Source organism: Schistocerca piceifrons, chromosome 2, assembly GCF_021461385.2.
Source record: "Schistocerca piceifrons isolate TAMUIC-IGC-003096 chromosome 2, iqSchPice1.1, whole genome shotgun sequence".
Classification (NCBI taxonomy): domain Eukaryota; kingdom Metazoa; phylum Arthropoda; class Insecta; order Orthoptera; family Acrididae; genus Schistocerca; species Schistocerca piceifrons.
Window position 1 is genome coordinate 734680663 of NC_060139.1, and position 19556 is coordinate 734700218.

The 19556-nt window shown below is 43.6% G+C and overlaps 1 protein-coding gene across 1 annotated transcript in view; it reads right to left on the minus strand.

Moving 5' to 3' along the window:
- The window catches only part of LOC124777399 (MFS-type transporter SLC18B1-like), an 82923-nt gene that overhangs the window by 35622 nt on the left and 27745 nt on the right, over window positions 1–19556 (minus strand). The window contains exons 2-5 of the mRNA XM_047252793.1: window positions 7890–7985; window positions 4504–4577; window positions 2462–2609; window positions 2303–2371 (exon numbers count right to left, since the gene is read on the minus strand). Of these exons, the coding sequence (XP_047108749.1) occupies window positions 2303–2371; window positions 2462–2609; window positions 4504–4577; window positions 7890–7985 (387 nt within the window). The remainder of the gene's footprint in view (window positions 1–2302; window positions 2372–2461; window positions 2610–4503; window positions 4578–7889; window positions 7986–19556) is intronic.

The following is a 19556-nucleotide window of genomic DNA, read 5'->3' on the forward strand; positions in this document are numbered from 1 at the left end:
CTCTCCCTCAAATGTCAGACTAAAGGCTTCAGTATCAGTGCAATTGTTTTTACAACCTTTCTTAACATGCCTAACAAATGAACAGCCTGTCATTCCAGATTGGTCCAGAGTTCACCGGTTTGAAAGATGAAGTTCCTACATAAAGTGTCTCTCTGAACCCTAATCCAAGACTGATGAGGAATAATGGACACCAGCACATCACAAAGAGGGTCACAAGCATGAAGAGCTGCAGACTGGGCAGCAGCAGAAGTTTCTATGAACAGCAAACCTGACTGCACCTTATTGAGAGACTGCTTCATCAAATTTATCTTCAACATTTTCCACAAAAAATAATGGCTTGGTGGTGGTGAACACGTCCCTATCAGCCTAGTGCAGATCAGGTAGTAGGAAGGTGGGAAGCCTGGCTCTCCTGCTAGGGGGTAGCCAGGGAACATAAGACATGGGGTCATAAGAAGCATCATTAAATGAGCTATACAGCAGAGAAGAATGGCCAGACTTTTGGAGCTTGATAAGTTTCATACACAAAGCAGATATCACCCACTCTGATCACAGGCCCTACCCGTGGCTACCACCCAGCCACAGCAGGGGCTGTCTGGCGTGGCATCTGTTGAGAGCTCCAGTGCTCCTGAATGGCAAGCATCCACACCTAGGCATACATGGGAAGGCAGCAGATCAGGTATCAGTAGTGTGATCCCTGTGTTGTCAGGAACTCAGCCAGATGGGTACGTAACAGCCCCACCACATTGGCTGGCTGTATGTGCTGGTGACTTAGCAGGTCAGAGGGGAGCCTCTGGTGGACAAAAAACAAGGGGTTGGAAAGGGGAAAGCATCCTTGCTGAAGATGCTAGGGAGGGAGTTCTTCCCTAAATAGCTCACGCTATGGATATAGAATTTAGAAGTGGAGATGAAACCCCAAGACGTACCAAAAATGTCCAAAAGGAAGTATGATAAGGAAAAGGCAAGGGGAACAAAAACTGGAAGGAATACAAGCAGATGGATAGCCAGGTCTACAAGTAAGAACACAGGGAGGGGCATTGGGAAGGAAACAGCTCAGGAGAGCTGGGAGGGGGGGCAAGCATGTTTGAGAACATTTTAGGAACACAAGCAGCCCTTTTAGCACTGCTTTTGTGTTAAGGATTAATGGGGCTCTAGGCTCTTGAGCACTATGGGACTTAACATCTCTCGTCATGTCCCCTAGAACTTAGAACTACTTAAACCTAACTAACCTAAGGACATCACACACATCCATGCCCGAGGCAGGATTTGAACCTGCGACCGTAGCAGTCGCGCGGTTCCGGACTGAGCGCCTAGAACCTCTATACCATCGCGGCCGGCAAGGATTAATGAATCAAAGGTAACTGTAATGTAGAGTAATAGGAAACAGATTATCATCCTACTAACCATCAAAACTGGGGAAGCCATAGTAGGGAAGTTTAATTATTCTGCAACCCACAGAGAAAGAATACACAAAATGATTGAAGGGAGAGTGACCTCAGAAACAAGGTAATGAGAGGGAATAATTCTCCTATACAACTGCTCTGTTGGTGTAAAATATTGGCATGAAACTGTAAAAATAGTTGCTAATATTTATGTATCAAACAAAATCATATGTGAATCAAATGCTGAGAGAGAAACTATTAAAGAAGAAACTTTAAATGTTTGAAATGCAGTGCTATGAAGGAATGTTTAAAACGTGTCAGTAGATGAAGGAAAGAGATTAAAATTCTAACATTTTACTGATTATTAGACAAACAATTCTTCCTCAGTTTAAGGTTGGATGATGGAACTAGTGATGCTCTGTTAGGGAACCATCTCAACATTCACCTAAAGTTATTTAATATAAAGCCATGGAGAAATAAATCTGGTTGGCTGAGTGAGAATTTGAACCCTCATTCCTTTAAAATGTGGGTGTATTGTCTCAATGTTCTAAATGATTTGGATTAACTATGAAATGTACTGGCACTGAAAATAATAGGTGAGAAGACCTCAGTGGAAAACCCTTGTTAGAAGAATGTGCAGATGACTCAGACCCAGTTTGCTGGAGGTGTAACTTTGTTGGGCCAAGGAATTTTGGTAAAGTGTTCCCTGAAGTCACTGGAAGAAATCCATGGTTTCATAGAATACACTGAAAACCTGAAAGCCAAGGAGAATGTGAGCTAATTTGCACCACTATTTTTATAGATTTTGAAATGCACAATATTGCAGAGAACAGAATAAAATGCAATGTTCATAACCATGATGAAAAAAATGCTCTCAATAAGATCCCAGAAAGCCCCAGTATTTAGAAAGAGTAACATTTTACCTGGTAAAGAGCTCCTCCCACAGTTGGTCCAACAATGAGACCGAGACCAAAGAATGTTTCCAGTGAAGCCTATAAAAATTGAAACTTTATTTCCTGGAAGCTAGTATAATAAGATAAATTTATAGAACTTTACATCTTATGTAAAAATTTTGTACTCACAAATGTTGTAGCAACATTGTTTGGAAATTCTTTGGCAATTATAGCAAAACTTGCTGTCAAAAAAGCAGCATTTCCAAGTGCTTCAATTATTCTAATCAGAAATGACAGCACAATGAATGGATAGTGTCCGTTGACTTTGTCCAGCAGGCTGTGAAAACAGTCATTAAGAATTCAAGCAGATAAGTAATGGCAACATTAAAAACTCAACTACTTTGGTGTCATACATAACTGTTTACACACAGTATGAAAATATTACCTCATTTCATTAGAACATCTGAAAATATCCGAGTATGAATAATATAAGTAAACTATAAAGGGGGAGGCAGAATCCTAAGTTTTCAGTGCTCTTCTTTGACAAACTGAGAAAAGGAAGGTGATAAAACTATTCCATTCCTTATGTACAACTGCACGTGGCAGTTTACCTAGCATTCAATGTCTTTTGTGCAAGAATAACCCCAAATCAGAGTTATGGGCTCTAGATAACATCTTTGTATAGAATTATAAAACAAGTAACTATTTTAATGTCTTTAGAGATCAGAAATATTTTTAGTTTTCCTTGAAGATGAACATATGTTAATACTAGTCTTGAGGTCACCCACTCGCCCGTCACCCACTCGCCCGTCACCCACTCGCCCGTCACCCACTCGCCCGTCACCCACTCGCCCGTCACCCACTCGCCCGTCACCCACTCGCCCGTCACCCACTCGCCCGTCACCCACTCGCCCGTCACCCACTCGCCCGTCACCCACTCGCCCGTCACCCACTCGCCCGTCACCCACTCGCCCGTCACCCACTCGCCCGTCACCCACTCGCCCGTCACCCACTCGCCCGTCACCCACTCGCCCGTCACCCACTCGCCCGTCACCCACTCGCCCGTCACCCACTCGCCCGTCACCCACTCGCCCGTCACCCACTCGCCCGTCACCCACTCGCCCGTCACCCACTCGCCCGTCACCCACTCGCCCGTCACCCACTCGCCCGTCACCCACTCGCCCGTCACCCACTCGCCCGTCACCCACTCGCCCGTCACCCACTCGCCCGTCACCCACTCGCCCGTCACCCACTCGCCCGTCACCCACTCGCCCGTCACCCACTCGCCCGTCACCCACTCGCCCGTCACCCACTCGCCCGTCACCCACTCGCCCGTCACCCACTCGCCCGTCACCCACTCGCCCGTCACCCACTCGCCCGTCACCCACTCGCCCGTCACCCACTCGCCCGTCACCCACTCGCCCGTCACCCACTCGCCCGTCACCCACTCGCCCGTCACCCACTCGCCCGTCACCCACTCGCCCGTCACCCACTCGCCCGTCACCCACTCGCCCGTCACCCACTCGCCCGTCACCCACTCGCCCGTCACCCACTCGCCCGTCACCCACTCGCCCGTCACCCACTCGCCCGTCACCCACTCGCCCGTCACCCACTCGCCCGTCACCCACTCGCCCGTCACCCACTCGCCCGTCACCCACTCGCCCGTCACCCACTCGCCCGTCACCCACTCGCCCGTCATTCACTTGTGTTCAGAGAAGTTCAATATTTTGTGAATGTTTTTGCTTGAGCAGTGTATATATTTTCAGGACTCAGCCCTTAGCAAAACAATTATTTTTTATCCTATTTGCCTATACATGTTTCAGTGATGTTACACTCATTAGTGGGGCTGTTATTATTCTACTTAACAGCACAGTTATTGAAGCTACGTTATTTCAAAAGTTATGCAGCAGTGCGAACAGCCAAATATACTATCAACTGGAATAACAGAGGAGACTAGTTATAGTGTAAACATGTACAGGTAAACAATTAATAGCAAGAAATTGTGTTTTTCTCAAGACAATCTCCAAAATATAGCAGTCCTCTTGCACAGAGAATCTGTAATCTTACAAGGAACTTTATGAAATGTTGAATATGAAGGTGAACAATGCCTTCATTATTTAACTTCAATTCTGAATTGATGTTGCTGTTTCTTGAAAATATTGAAATTGCTTAGTGACAGAGGGTGCCAAAAAATGAAAAAGGTTCTGATTTGACATTGCTACTACACTTACCCAAATAATATAGCACATGTGCCTGTGGTAAAAATTCCACCATTGAACATATACTTTGGTCCTATCCTGTTGAGCTGCAAAGAAAGAAAAGGAGCCAAAATATAATGGATTAAATTGACAATCACAAAACTGTAAAATTAATTTGGGTGCCTCAATGATAAGTATGTATGGTGTAAGTTTTTAGCTTGGCAAACATATAGGTACCTTAATTTGTGTCCAATAGAACGATATTTACATCTCAATTATGAAACTGCGTAATACAACCCGAGTGAGGAAAAAATAGCATTCTCGTATTGAGAAATGAATTTAACTACTCTTAGGATTCAAGTGATACAAATGTCATGAAGTTATAAAACCTGTGGACATTATTGCGTTTAAATGAACCCAAACAGGGCTAGATCAGTTAAACCTCTTGGTTTTCATATTGACAAAAACTTACATGGGATGCTCTCAGAGAAACTGTGCAACAATCTCTCTGGCTGATCTGTGGAATGCTGTTATATGCATACTTTGCTCTACTCACACCTGCCCTTGGAATTATAGTATGGGGAAATTAAATTGGTGCGAAAACTAGATTTAAGTGGTACAATAAGGCAGTTATAGATATTGTGGGATTTACACTGTAAGAATTTTGTACAAATTACTTTAAGGTTCTTAATGTTAAATGAATGTCAAATTTTTCCACGAAGACTTACTTAAACTTTTCCTTTATTTCATAACCAGTTCCAGCTTTTTAAACCATCATCCAGCTATTAGCTGTAAAGAAAAGCACACTATATTTCCAGTATGAAATGGGATCACAATGGTGTGGAATAAGTGAATTAATGGAAGTTTAGTTACCTATAATCCAGTCACCATAAGAATAAACCTGATTTAAACATTGCACTATGGTATGTATTCTTCCACTTTGTTGGAACCTAATTGGGTTTCCGTTTCATGTATGACTGCAGCCAAGGTGTTTCAAGTACTGTCAAGTATGATAAGGGTACATTTTGTGCTGTGCATTACGCGTACATCGACTTAGCGATAATACGGGACAACATGTTTACCGGCGCATTTAACTTTGACAGTGCTGGCCTGTCAGCTGGTACAGCTAGCCTGCAGTGACGTGGCCAGCTGAAGTTCACACATAAAAAGATACTAACAGAGGAGCAATGCAGCTTCGAATGCCATTTGATTTTTAAGCAGAATGAAATTATACACCAACTCTCCCACAATATTTGTACTATTGTAATGAGAAACAAGAATGATGAAAATGACTTAAGAGTATTGAAGGATTTCACCGTATATTTAAATATTGAAGCCACTGAAGCTATAACTTAGTTAGCTGTCTGGTAATCTCTAAGCTCCTTCCTTACCCGAATCAGAGAAATACATTTCAGTTCTGGAAGTGTCACCTGCTACATTCGTAACAAGCCTATCAACAACAGAATCCATGAAGCCAACCAGGCACAGCCTTTTCTCTTCTTATATGACGAGCCGTTCTATATCCCACCAGCGTTTGGTAGTGATGTGTGAAAAAGGTGTGCATGTTAGTTCTAGTATGTCTGGCAGCTTAACGGTCTTGTTATTTCTCAGGCCAAATCCCACAGCTTGGCTCCAGGTAAGTTCTGTTGGGTTCATATTGTGATGGTACAGTAGGAAATGTAAAAATGCAACATTTGTATGACATGCTCGATGCTGTGAAAATGATTGTTTTTCATGTTTCTACGATACTTATGTACCTCTGTGGTATAAGACGATGGACATAGTCCAAATAAAGAGGATTTGGTTTTTCAGTTTTGCTTTAAAAATTAAATTATGTTTTCTTCATTCAAACAAGTTTTGAGAACACCCTTTCATAAAAAATCTATAATTAAGAATTTGTATTTGAAATGGAAACAGGAATTTCTCATCCAAATGTAATTAGAAACAAGAAGACCTGCATTATTCATAAAAATGACCGAGTTTAATAATTATGAGTTGGGGCTATTTCAAATTGAATGAGAAAAAAATACGACTTACCAGAGTTGCTTCACATTTCATACAGCTACCTACTGCGCTATACCTTCAATCTCAGTTTCTTCGTATACTACAGTATATACAACCCTGCGAAAACTTCACTGTACCTCCATAAATTTATGAAAAACATTAAGAACAGCCTACTTCCCGGCACTTTTTAACCGTGTTCCATGAGCATGTTTCACTACATAACAAAGCAGCCTCAGCCATTTTCGTGCTGTGCATTGACAGCGCAACAATCAGAACAATGCGGCAGAGGCTGTGTCTGTACATGATTTTTGCAATAAAAGCTATGTAGCTAAAGCTTGATTAAGAAAAACTGATGGCTGTTAATACACTTTAATATCTCAAAGTTTCATTTAACTTAGCTTAGTAATAAGATATCTAATACATAAGTAGGACCTACTTCCAAGAGCATAACACCAGCAGTGTTCATGTGCAGTGGCTTCAGACCAGTCATCGTGTGTGTTTGTTTACATCAGGTTTATTCTTATGATGAACGGATTATAGTGGAAGTGCCATACATATGAAAATGGCAGTGTGTTCAATGCCTACCAATTCTACATAATACCCTTGTTAATTGTTACGGTGTATCAACTCTCATTCTCTTGCCACAGGGTCATATACCTGTTTAAGACCCAGGTGGAAGACCCAGTTACAAGATTTGTCCAATATACTCATCCAGCACACCCTACCACAGGCCTATCCTATCACATCAGAGGCAGGGCCCCCTGTGAATGCGACCATATAATACATTAGTTCTGCTGGAATTTACACACAGGATTTTATGTGGGCATGTCCACCACTGCCAAACTGTGGCCAAGAGTAGAACTGATCACACGGTGGCAGAACCTATGACCTATTTCATCACCTACTTTGCAACCTGTGTCATCTGGATTCTTCCCTTCAAACACCAACTTTTCTGAAATGTATATAAGGGAGTTGGTTGTCCTTACAAAATACCCTTTGTTCCCATAACCCTTCTGACATATATTTCTGCTAGTTTCCTGCCCTACTCCCATCTCCAGCCTGCCCCAGGACCCCAGTTTTACTCATCCTGCACCTACAACATTTTCCCCAGTCTCCTATTTCTCTGTTCCATCACCCCCTCCTACACTGGAACAATGTAGCTCTACCTACACACACACACACACACACACACACACACACACACACACACACACACACACACACTTGGCATAACAGTACTTCAATATAATGAAATTGTCTGACAGCATCAATAGAAGTCAATGGCTTATCACCCTGGAGCAATGAAATGGAAATTACCATGCAAGCTTATGGATAAAGGGAAACATATCTACTACAACGCACTATCAATAATGATGCTTTTGTCAAAGCTTAGGGATCAGAGTTAATTTACTTACATGTTTTCCATACAGTGGACTGACAATGAAAACCACCAACTCGAAGACACCAAACACCAGTCCATACTCCGTAGCAGTTGCTCCTTTCTTTTCTGCCTGTGGAAAATACCCAATATGAATTTAGAACTTGATGTGGCATTGATTATATTAAGTTATGGGTTAAAGTCATCTGAACCTTAATTTTTTGAAGACTGAAGGTACCTTGAAAATGAATATTTTGGGATGAAAGGAATGGAAAGGAAATAGGATGGGAAAGAGAGAGTGAGGAAATAACTTCCAGCTGCACAGGGCATTGTGGCAATGCAACAGAAAGAGCTGAAAATTTATGCTGGACTGGGAATCAAACCTAGATGTTCAGGGACTAAACAGTGAGGTCATCCCACCTTTGGTCAAGGTATACAGGTTTGATTCATATGAAGGTTAAAGCAGACAGCAGACAGGGCTCAGCCACATGAGAGAAATTGCCCATACCCAACCTCTGCCTGACTAAGGGCAAAGACAACTACAGAATAAAGAATGCCTTCTAGTCAAGAGATCCAGAGAACTAAATGGAAAAAGGCTTAACATGTAACAGATATTGGATCATCAATAGTAAAACAAGATGAGAGAAATAGTTAAGGCTGCATATGGATGTACTCTGGGGCTCAGCATGTGAAGGGGACAGGTCCACCCTACAGCTGTCCCACTCACCAACCATCATGGGCAAAGTGTTAAAGAGGACAAGAAGACAGCACCCAGTAATTAACAGTGTGCTACTCTTAAAACAATGAGTGCAGCACAAAGAGAGACAAGCTGCCTAAAAGCAAATGAAACGGAGGAAAGGAGGAATGATAGAGGCAGCAAGCAAAGGAGGCAAAGTTGAGGACCCCCTTGACCCAGAATATGGCAGGAGACACCCCAGCCAACCTACCCACTCTTAACATAATTAAGAACATTGTATATGAGAATAAAAACCTGTCATGGAGAAAACAGAACTATTTGAATTTTCCACAAAGCTGTCTGCCAACATGAGAGACAAAGAATTTGGAAGACAGTGTTTAGCATTGAGAGCTGGGAGCTTTTGACATTCCACCAGATAGGCTTCACAACCACAAGGAGGGTGGCTCATTACATAAAATAAAACTACGGGACACTAAGTAAGAACAATGTGGAGACAAAATACAATGGTGGGTTCCTTTCAGAAGAAATAGAAAAAAACAGAATGTGGCAATAGTAGTCTCCTTGATAGTGATGAGTTTCCTTGAGGGGCAGTAGCTCACCAAATTTTCCATCTGCAAATGGGCAGAGGCCTTAGTAGCACCCACAAATTCACATCTAGGATTGTCTAAGTGCTTGGGGGTGAGTAATCTTATGTCTAGACAAATTGTTGGCTTGAGATACACACACTATTTGCGACACTCAGAATGTCAACAGAGCAGGCATATGATTAAGTTCAGAAAAATTCATGAATAGCAGAGACCAAGGCATGATAAGAGTAACATCTCTCAATGGGTCATGGGCTGCTCATTGAGTTGTTACAGATTAAAACATCATTGAGACAGCCCTACTTAATAAAATATAGCACGCTTAATGATCATCAGCTCCACCATAAAAACGCTACATGTTCCCTGCAGTGAACAGTGTTCCTCCACGGTAGGAGATGTAAAAACATAGCCCATCCTATCTATGGTTTTAAAACCCTCAGTGTGAAAGACAGTTGCATGAAATACTCATGAAGAACAAATGAATAGGTGCTGGAAGATTGTGGGGTAACAAACTAGGGTCAGATTCCGGAAAGATATAGGTCCTAATGATTATGACTGGGTGTAACAATTTAAAGGGTGAAGGTGCTGCTGAGCCATAAACCTGGCAACTGTAGTCCAAATGGGATTGGACCAGAGTTTGGTAGATACAAAGGAGAGTAGTTTTATCCTCACCGCAAGAGGTGTGGGCAAGGAAACAGAGCATTATGCTTTTGCATGCAGTTGGTCTTTTGTAGATTGTGATGGGACAGCCAAGCCAGCTTCTTTTCAAAGATGAGTCCGAAAAATCCAGACTGCAACAGTGTCCAAGCACTGTGTACGCAAGTGAGTTCTGGGTCAGGATGGTCCGTAATACAACAAAAATATTTAATCTGTGTTTTTGCAAGAGATAATTGGAAACCATGGGACAGAGTCCAAACACAGGCACATCAGATGGTCCCCTGAAGCTGGCATTAAGCCAAGGATTGATGGTGGGAGCTGTGCCAAATACAAAAGTGATTCACCTGTAGCACAGAAGTGACTAGTGCACTGAGAGAGTTCACTAGCACACTGATAGTGATGGGTGTGGCACTTGTTGATGCTGATTCTGATGGCTGGGGGGGGGGGGGGGGTGCTCAACATCATGATGATCAGCATCCTGATGTTAACATGCAAATCTCGTGAGTAGGAATGAAGGCTGTCCCCACATGCAGAGCAATTTATAATGTATTTAAGTTTGCAGCCCTTCCCCACCAATTTAGGGATGAGGCCTGACAGTTAAAAAAATTTAACCACTGTTGTAACACTGGTATCAATATCTGCAATGATGGTGGGCAGATCTCCAGAGAGACCAAGGCAGCCCTAATTTCAGTATACAGGACAAGTAGCCACAAAATGTGGAACTGAAAGTGGCATGCGACAAACTTCACAGAATGGTGGATCCTCCTGCCAGAGGAGGAGGCCATGTGTGAAAGGGCTATGCCCAATGCACAGTCTGAAGCAAAACCTCTTTCCAGCAGTGAGGCTGATATGAAAACCGCCAAGTCTTTGTGGTCGATTTGAGTGACAGCAGTTTGTTGTATGTCACCTGCAACCATTCTGTCTCCCACTGACACATGATACATCTGTCAAAAAATGAGATACTGGCGTGCAACAGGACACTGATGGACAGCACTATCCCAACATGCTTCCTTGTCAGCCATGTCGTTACCCTGTATCCCAATGTGACCAGGTACCCAGCAAAAGATCACCACCTTGCCACAGTGTTGGAGCCACTGTAAGGAGTCATGGATGAGCTGAATCAGCGTGTCTACGAGATACATTTGGTGAAGCGCATGCAGTGCACTAAGAGTCTGAACAGACAAGAAAACTCGTACGGTGATGTCCGAGTCCTCTCCAGTGCCCTCAACTGCCATTTAACTCTGCATCATAATTTGTAAATTGTTCTGGAAGATGCACATTAAAAACCCTATGAGGGAAAACAGCAGAACAACCGAGAGCATTCTCCTGCTTGGGTCCATCTGTATAAATAATAATAAAACTATCTTACATACTTAAAATAGACGGAAACAAAGTTGTAAAAACCAAATCTGGAGTACAACTTTTCTTGTACTGTGTCAAGCTTAATATCACTTTGGGGATCTGAAGACACTAAGGCGCAAGTGCATTCTATCCCTGAGAGTGTATTTTCATGCCCGAGAGATGGAGATTGAGACAGTCTGTAGCACGTATAACAAATGTCTTGGTCGCTTGGGGCCGATTTCTGAACAGTCGCTCGAAGGTGGTTTGGATCACTGAATTAAATGCCAATGACTGAGGTGACGCTGAGATTTTCAGCGCCTGTCGCGCCGAAAGGATACGTTGCCAAATCCAGAGTGGTGGTTCACCAGCCTCTGCACACAGGCTCTGAACTGGTCTGGTCCGAAAGGCTCTAGTCGATATCTTAATGTATGAAGGACAGGCCAAGCCATAGATCACACTGCCATAATCTAAGTGTGATTGAACAAATGCCCCTTGAAACTGATGGAGACAGGACCTGTCAGCTCCCCATGTTTTTCCGCCAAGGCATTTCAAAATGTTCAATGACCGGAAGCCTTCTGTTTGTAGGTCTTTCAAGTGTGGGAGCCATGTTAATTTCGAGTCAAATAATAAACCCAAAAAGTGCACAGTGTCTTGAAGACGTAAAATACGGTCCCCCGTTGTAAGCACTGGTTGGTTAAAACTCCAATGAGCTTGGTTAAAATTGACACACACAGCCTTCTCAGGTGAGAACTGAAAACTAGTTGTCTGGGCCCAGGTTTCCAGCCTCTTAATGGCCACCTGTAGCTGCCTCGTCGTCTTAAGATCAGAGGAAGAGTAGAAGATTGCAGAGTCATCTACAAACAGAGTATTTGACAGGGCTCCTGACTGGAGGAAATGCTATTGATAGCAATGGCAAACAATGTGACACCGAGGACACTGCCCTGGGGCACACCATTCTCCTGAACACAGCTATGAGACCTGGCATCGCCAATGCAATAACGAAAACGCCGCTCCTCGAGAAAGGATTGTATCAAAACCGGCAGGCTTCCACATAGTTCCCAGTCATGAAGTTGGTGAAGGATGTTTAGCCTCCAAGTAATGTCATATGCTTCTTTAAGGTAAAAAAACACACAAACCAAATGGTTTCGGAGTAAGGACTCCTGTATCGCCGTCTCCAGTAGAATTAAGTTGTCAATAATGGAATGGTAGCGCCTGAAACCGCACTGGGAGAGGATCAGGACTCTAGCAGCCAGACGAGGCGGCAGTTGACCATGTGTTCAAGAGTCTTGCCCATACAACTGGTAAGGGCGCTACGGTCCTTGCCTGGTTTCCAGAATGGAATTGATATTGCCTCCTTCCAAGTCGTGGAGTACTGTTCATCAAACCAGAGCTGATTGAAACAAGAGAGGAGCTGACCTTTTGCTTCACAGCACAGATGAAGCATGGCATAATCAATCTCATCAGGTCCTGTAGCAGTGTGGTTGCAGACAAAGGTGATTCCAGTTCCCACATGGAGAATGGAGAGTTTTAGACTTCGTCATCACACGAGAAGAAATTGAGATTCCTCATCTCTGCCATCTGACTGAATATCTGAACAGCATGAGCTTGTCTGGATGACTTAACAGTAAAGAAGTGAGCAGCTAAAACGTGAGCCATATCTTCTGGCGTGTCCATTAAGACCCCATTATTTGACAAGGCCATAAGGGGACGTGTACTACCCTTGATTCCCAAACTTGTGCAGTAGAAGTGGACCGTTTAATGGGGGTCGTGAATTCCCTCCAGGAAGCCCTCTTCCATTCTTTGATCACTCGCCTTGCATGTGCTCTCACAGACCTGAAGTCATGAAGATTTTCTGTATTTGGACAGTGAAGTTCCGCAGAGCTGTCCGTCTGGCCCCGATTGCCAATCGACAGTCATCATTCCACCAAGGTACAGGCTGTCGTCTGAGGTGGTTACTAGACCTGGGGATGGACTTGGGGCAGCCCTTGGATCTCATGAGTGATATGGGCCACCGCCTCCTGTGCACAATCCTTTTGTTCAAAAATAGCCTGTCGACTGTACTGTAGCCAATTTGCCCTGTATGTCATCCACCTGTGTGGTCCCCTGTTGGCCACCGCCCTAGTCGGAAGACGGATCCACACTGGGAAGTGCTCTAGCATGTAAATCTAGACCCACTTCCCACTGAACTGAGTCTGGAATAGCTGGGAACAAAAAAGCCAGTAGCTGAAAAAGACCCTGTAGTTGTGGGAAAGTGAGTCATCTGGCCGCATTCAGAAGGCAGATATTCTCAGAATGGACGAGTTTCTCGATCATCCGACCCCAGGAGCAAGTAGTAGCCGAGCCCCACAGCACATTGTGGGCATTGAAGCCCCCTACAAGGAGGAATGGGCGTGGGAGTGCCTGGAAAATGTCTGCCAGTGCGTCTGCATCTAAAGCGTCATGTACAAAGAACACACTGTGATAGTGAAGCATGTGGGAACTTTCACAGAAATTACTTGTATTGTCATGGTAAGAGGGACAGGAGAGGAGTGGTATCTATCATCAAGGAAAATAGCCACTCCACCTTAGCTGTGTCTCCGGTAGTATCGACCTTCCTGTACATGTGGTAGCCCCGTAATGCAGGTGTGCCTGTAACTTTAAGATGCTTTTCTTGTAAGTGGATGCAGAAAGGTTTATCCTAGACCAGCAGCTGCAATTCTTCCAAATGTGAGCGATATCCATTCAAATACCACTGCAACACAGAAGTCCCTGTGGAAGCCATTGGTTAGCTATGATTGTTCTTTTCTGTCTCCCTCAGAGGCAGTGATTTGCCAGGGAGGTAAGGGGGAACGTTAGCGAGTTCCGTGCTCTCTGGCTCCTCCGATTGGAAGTCCATATTCCCAAGAGCATAGTCTCCATTATAAAGTGAGAGCGCTCGTCGATGCTAAGGTTTAACTACCGCTTTCTTGGACCTTGAACTACTTTTCGAAGGACGTTTTTCTTTATTGACAGGAGGAGGCAGTTGCCTGGTTTGCAGGGATGGCTTGGTTGGCTTCTGATGTTGGGGAGCAGTATGTGGCTTAGGTGGTAAGCCTACTGCTGATGGCTTCTGAACGAGTCGAGAGTTTCCCCCACAGGTACATCGCAAGTGCATATGCTTGTACTTTAATCTGTGGTCCGAGTTTGTGTGGGGGCATCACACTTAGTGATTGGTGTCTTAAGGGCTGATGCAAAAGAAGTAGCAAAAACCGGTGGTTACATGGCTTTGAAAGCCTTTTTAGCTTCACCATAGGGTATGCATCTACTTTCAACTCTTGAATTTGCCTTTCCTCGTAAACCCCACACTTTCTGCTCCACACTGGGTGATGCCCAGAGCAGTTTACACATTTCGGAGGAAGTGTACAAGAAGTCCCTGACTCGTGAGCTGAGCCTCCACAATTGTCACATGTAGCCTTCCCGTTACATCCCATAGTGGTATGGCCAGATCTTTGACATTTATACCATCACATAGAGGGAGGAACAAAGGGGTAAACCTTAAGGCGGATATAGCCTGCAAGGATATGTTCCGGTAATTCTTGAGTACTAAGCGTTAGAATAAATGTTGTCGATTTTTCCAAATTGCCATTGACACTCATAATTTTGCACCTCTGTGACGCCCACATTCCTCCATTCGTCACTTAACTCCGCCCAGTCCATCTCCATTATATTGGAGCTTACTAAGTTAAGGGTGTTATTCAAATCAGCCTCGACTGGGTAGTCACCTAAGGCCTTACATTCCAGAAGCTTAGATATTTGGTTGGAATTAGCAGTTTCAACTAAAAGCTCTGAGGAGTTGGTGTAGGTGCTGCCTGATTGTACATCTTCCCTGTGAGGAGTAGTAGTTTCATGATAGTTCCATAGGGATTCAACGAGACGCTAGGGAAACAACCGTCGACCCAGGCAGAGCTCTGAATGCCTGAGCAAGCCTTATGCAAGTGGGGGAGGGGGGGGGGGGGCAGGTGCTCCAGAGGTTGCTCTTTAAAGACTGTTTTTCCTCAACAGCCATTCACCTCCTCAGCTCGTAGCACACCTTGTTGAGGTTTTTTTTATATAGGTGAGTACTTTCCTCGCAGTCCAGGCGGTGAAGACACCTGTTCTCCGAAACAACATTCCGCTGCTGCGCCTCACAGTGGTCACTGAAGTATGACCAGAACTTACATTGACAGGAATGGTGGCGCTTACCAGTCCCCAACTCAGGAATCTTGGGGTCACCAAGCCCGTAATCAGGAAACTAATGCTGAGCCCCTTATGGGGTGACACTTAGAACATAGCCCTGTGGGACACTGTTCTCTAGAACCCATGAATAGCTGAGAAGTACTAATTGTAACCCAGAACAACTGCTGGGCTAAAAGCTGACTAATAAAAATTAGTAGGGAGCATCAGAAATCCCAGACAAAGAAAGAAAGTAGAATGTGATGATGTCAGGCGTAATTTCCAGAGGGTGTGCCTTATTGTAAATGGTATCATGACCCAAGGCCGTATCATGAGTCGAGGTAAGGTGGGTCACAAGGTATTCGGCAAGAGATAATGTTTCAGAACAGAGACCATCCTGAAGGAAGATGACTGGTACAGTTGTGGCTCTTTGATGGCCCAGAAGACTATGGAGCTTGGCCCACACCTAGGATGAAGAGACATTTCCAGAGAGTAGATGTAGTGCTCCCACGTTCCTTCTTAGTGCATTTATATATATAGAGCGAGCCGTAGCAGAAAGTCTCCAAAAGGTTGTTCCGCAAAGGATGTTGCATGAAACGCTGCAGGGCTCTTTGGCGATAAACATCGTATCATAATAAACCATACTCAAAACTATGCTTTTTGGAAAGACCCTTCATGCAGTCCATCATTAAAACTACATATTTTCGTGATTACCAGTATAAATAAGAGAACCATCAAATACGCCACGTTAGCTCCCAGATGATGGCTGCTTCTGACGCTAACTGTTGTGGGAGATAAGTAGCGTCACAAAAAGTGTGGCTAAAAGTTAAGTCACTGTAATGGCATGTCACTAATTTTAATGTTTCTACACGCAACTTTGGTGACGACATTCGAGTGACATCATTTTTGTTGCATGTGGAAGCTTGGTTTCATGCTACAGATGCAGACTCTTGATACTGCTTACCGCTCGGTTCTGCATCACGAAATTAAGTAGCATCACTAAGGTATGAAATGTTATGAATGACATCGCATGTTCTTGCGTGTTTTTTAGCAGGTGGGTCGTCATGCTGTCAAAAATATGTAAGTCCTGATACACTAAAAGCTACGAGTGTTTTTTACTTTTATGAGCAGACCTGTACACCCAGTGTGTGACTGGCTCATGCGCAACATCATGGGCAATTCAAACTTCAGCAACGGGCATTTTAGATTAGATTTATTTTCATTCCAGTTGATCCATAGTGAGGAGGTCCTCTAGAATGTAGAACATGTCAGTTATGTGTTGTCTGGAGCACAACAGACTGGCTAACCCAGATCATGCCTGGGTAATTCAGTTGGTAAAAGCACTGGCTCTGACAGGGCAAAGTCCAGACTGGAGTCAATGTGGTGCATAATTTTAACCTACCAGAAAACTTCACAAGAGTGAGCATAATGCTGCAGCAAATATGGAGAGTTGCTTGCATTTCGTGTCTGGATGGACCTTTACAGTGATATCTGTGTTACAGTTTTCTGTCTTAAGTAATATAATATTCGTAAACGATTTCGACAGTTCGAAGAATAAAAAGTTGTGTGTACATGGATTGTTTCGTAATTGTAACTTACAGAACTTACCAAGAAATCTTTTCAGTTGTATATTTTCTCCCCCTTTTGTACGTACGTATTTCTTGGCTTTCCGTCAGTAACTCTAGGAATGTAAAATTAGGGCGTTCTGCCTTGATTCGGCATTGCCATTGGTAAATATACTGGCATGCATGTACCCCAGCACACTGCTTTGTTTGACCCTGAAAAATTTTGAGACCTGGCTCGCGTTCTTGGATGAATATCCAGGGCACTGACCGCGATCTAATCTCACGGTTGTCCACGCATGACGCATGCGACTAAGGCGTGTGGCTTTGCCAAGATTTCCAGGCCTTGTCCTAACTCGACTGAGAATGTGTTCCAGAGAGCCCACATTCCTTTCAAACAGCAATAGGAGCATTCGTTTCGAAAGTACGGTTTCAGAACTGCTGCGGGAGCAGCAGAGTTTTTTTTACGATTCCTCTGGACTTAAAAATCTAAACGTTGTCGTATGGATGCCACGCCAATTTTAGGAAAGTGGGCAGAAGCGTCCTGAACATATTTATTATAAAGTGGACTATCTGGATGATTTGATAACGACCCAGGGAACTAGTTACGTTTTGTCTCTTGAGGAAGTTTAGAAGCAAATTTGTTTAGAGCGTATTCTGATTACTGAAACACTGTATGTATACGACTACGACGTAAGACTCAAATCCTTTCAGAAGTAAAATGTCCGCATATTTCAACAATTCCGAAGCGGAAAAGCTGTTTGCAAACTGGTCAGGATTTCCTTTCTTCTTCGAGAAGTCACACGTCCCTAGAACGATAATCTTAATGACTGCCCGATAAAAGCACTTTAAGAAATCTTCTGTTTGGGGTACTCCTAGTTTGAATTTTTAATTTGCTGTCTGAGACTTATTAAGCCTCAACACCAAAGTCAATTTTAAACCTTGTAAGCAGTGTTTTAGCACATCGCTTTGTGTTAAGTTCTTAAGCTAAGTAGTGTTTCTACTGTATTCACAAATAACAGAAATTCGTTGAAACTCAGAGCATCATGACTTTCCAGAGGAGCCTCGCAAAGAAGTGTGGCTTCATACATAAGCTACCGCTCCTTAACAGATTAACAAAATAGTTACTTATTCTACACTACAAAAATTCGCTCATGACATTTCCAAATTGGAAATAAGGTGTCCAAATCTTCATATGTACGAACCAAATCGCATAAAAAAATCAACAGCTGGACTACTAGTGTGTCAATTTCGTGAGAAGAGAAACAGCACATGCCCGGGGGGTGAGAAGGAGGGGGGTGTGTGGATGGGTACGGTATACGTAGTTTCTGCTTATTTTTCTTTGAATATTTCATTTTTCTTATCAAGGGGATCGACAGATTTATTCATAATAGCGCGGCGAACCCACTATGTAGAGAACAGCTGACGCACGAGTATCATTGTTGGAAAATGCCACTTGCGTCAGCTGCTTGCTCGGCCTCGTCAAAAATACACCTACGTATAGTATTTTTTCTAATATTGAATTTAGGCACTGATGGATTATTAATGCAATTTAAGTGTAAAACGAGCATGAAATATAAAGATTTAAAACTCTTTAAACGACGTGTACGAATGACAATTACGATATTACTTTGAACAGTACATGAGGTTCTCACTGTTCCCTTTTGTGATGTAAGACCTGTCGTGGCAAGCAAGGAGTCACTCCAAAACATTACGCTGTAAGCAGGGCCATGTTTAGGATCTAGAGACCCCTGTGCTGAACTCGTGGTGCCACAGGGAATTGTAATAAACTGCAAAAGTTACAGTTATGGCTTTACTTTGCTGTTATGTTATTCTTCCGTAACGGCGAGTACAGCCGTCATAATTATGCAGTGCAGAGTTAGATGGTGGTGGTGGTGGTGGTGGTGGTGGTGGTGCGATTAAAAATATTGTTTTATACAAATTGCGGCTGGGCGGGTTGTTCTCTCACTGTTCTTGAAACAGTCAGTCCACCCACCTAGGTAGGTTTTCAGGTTGTCTGCCCCTTCACAGTGCGATGGTAGATACTGATTTAGCCGACAAAAGCAGCTTTAACAAAAATCTAATACCTACCACGCAATTCAAATCCATGGGCAGTAGCCGAAAGTTAAACTATCGAGCGTTCAGGATAATTGCAGGACTCGTTTGAAAAAATATCTTTAAGCTTAAGTTGTTTTATTGTCTTTAAAACACAGAAAATGGCTATCAAATCCATCTTTAATATCCCGGCGTCGATTACGCAATGTTACTGACTGTCTGCTACAAGTTCACACCTGAAAGCATCTAGAAGATATTTAGTCCGACCCGGTACTTTGAACGTCCTAAACAGCCACTGACCCACGACTACTTACGAGTTAACACACTGAATCGTTCAGTAGACTTTTGTAAAGAAGTGGTGGCCATAATGTCTCGTAACCTGCACGAAACACGCAACGCGGAGTTATGTAAGACATGAAATGTCCACACGTGAATATCTCCTAAAATAAAACATTCACAATAAACTCAATACTGTAGTCGCTTTACTTCAACGACACGAGAACCGATCAAACGCGGGAATCTACTCATTTTGACACAAATTTGATCAGCGCGGTTTACCAGACGACGGCGCCCGAGCGGTTATCGCGTCTCAGAGCTGAGGCACAAAGCCTTACTCAAACCCACCAGAGATGCCAAAT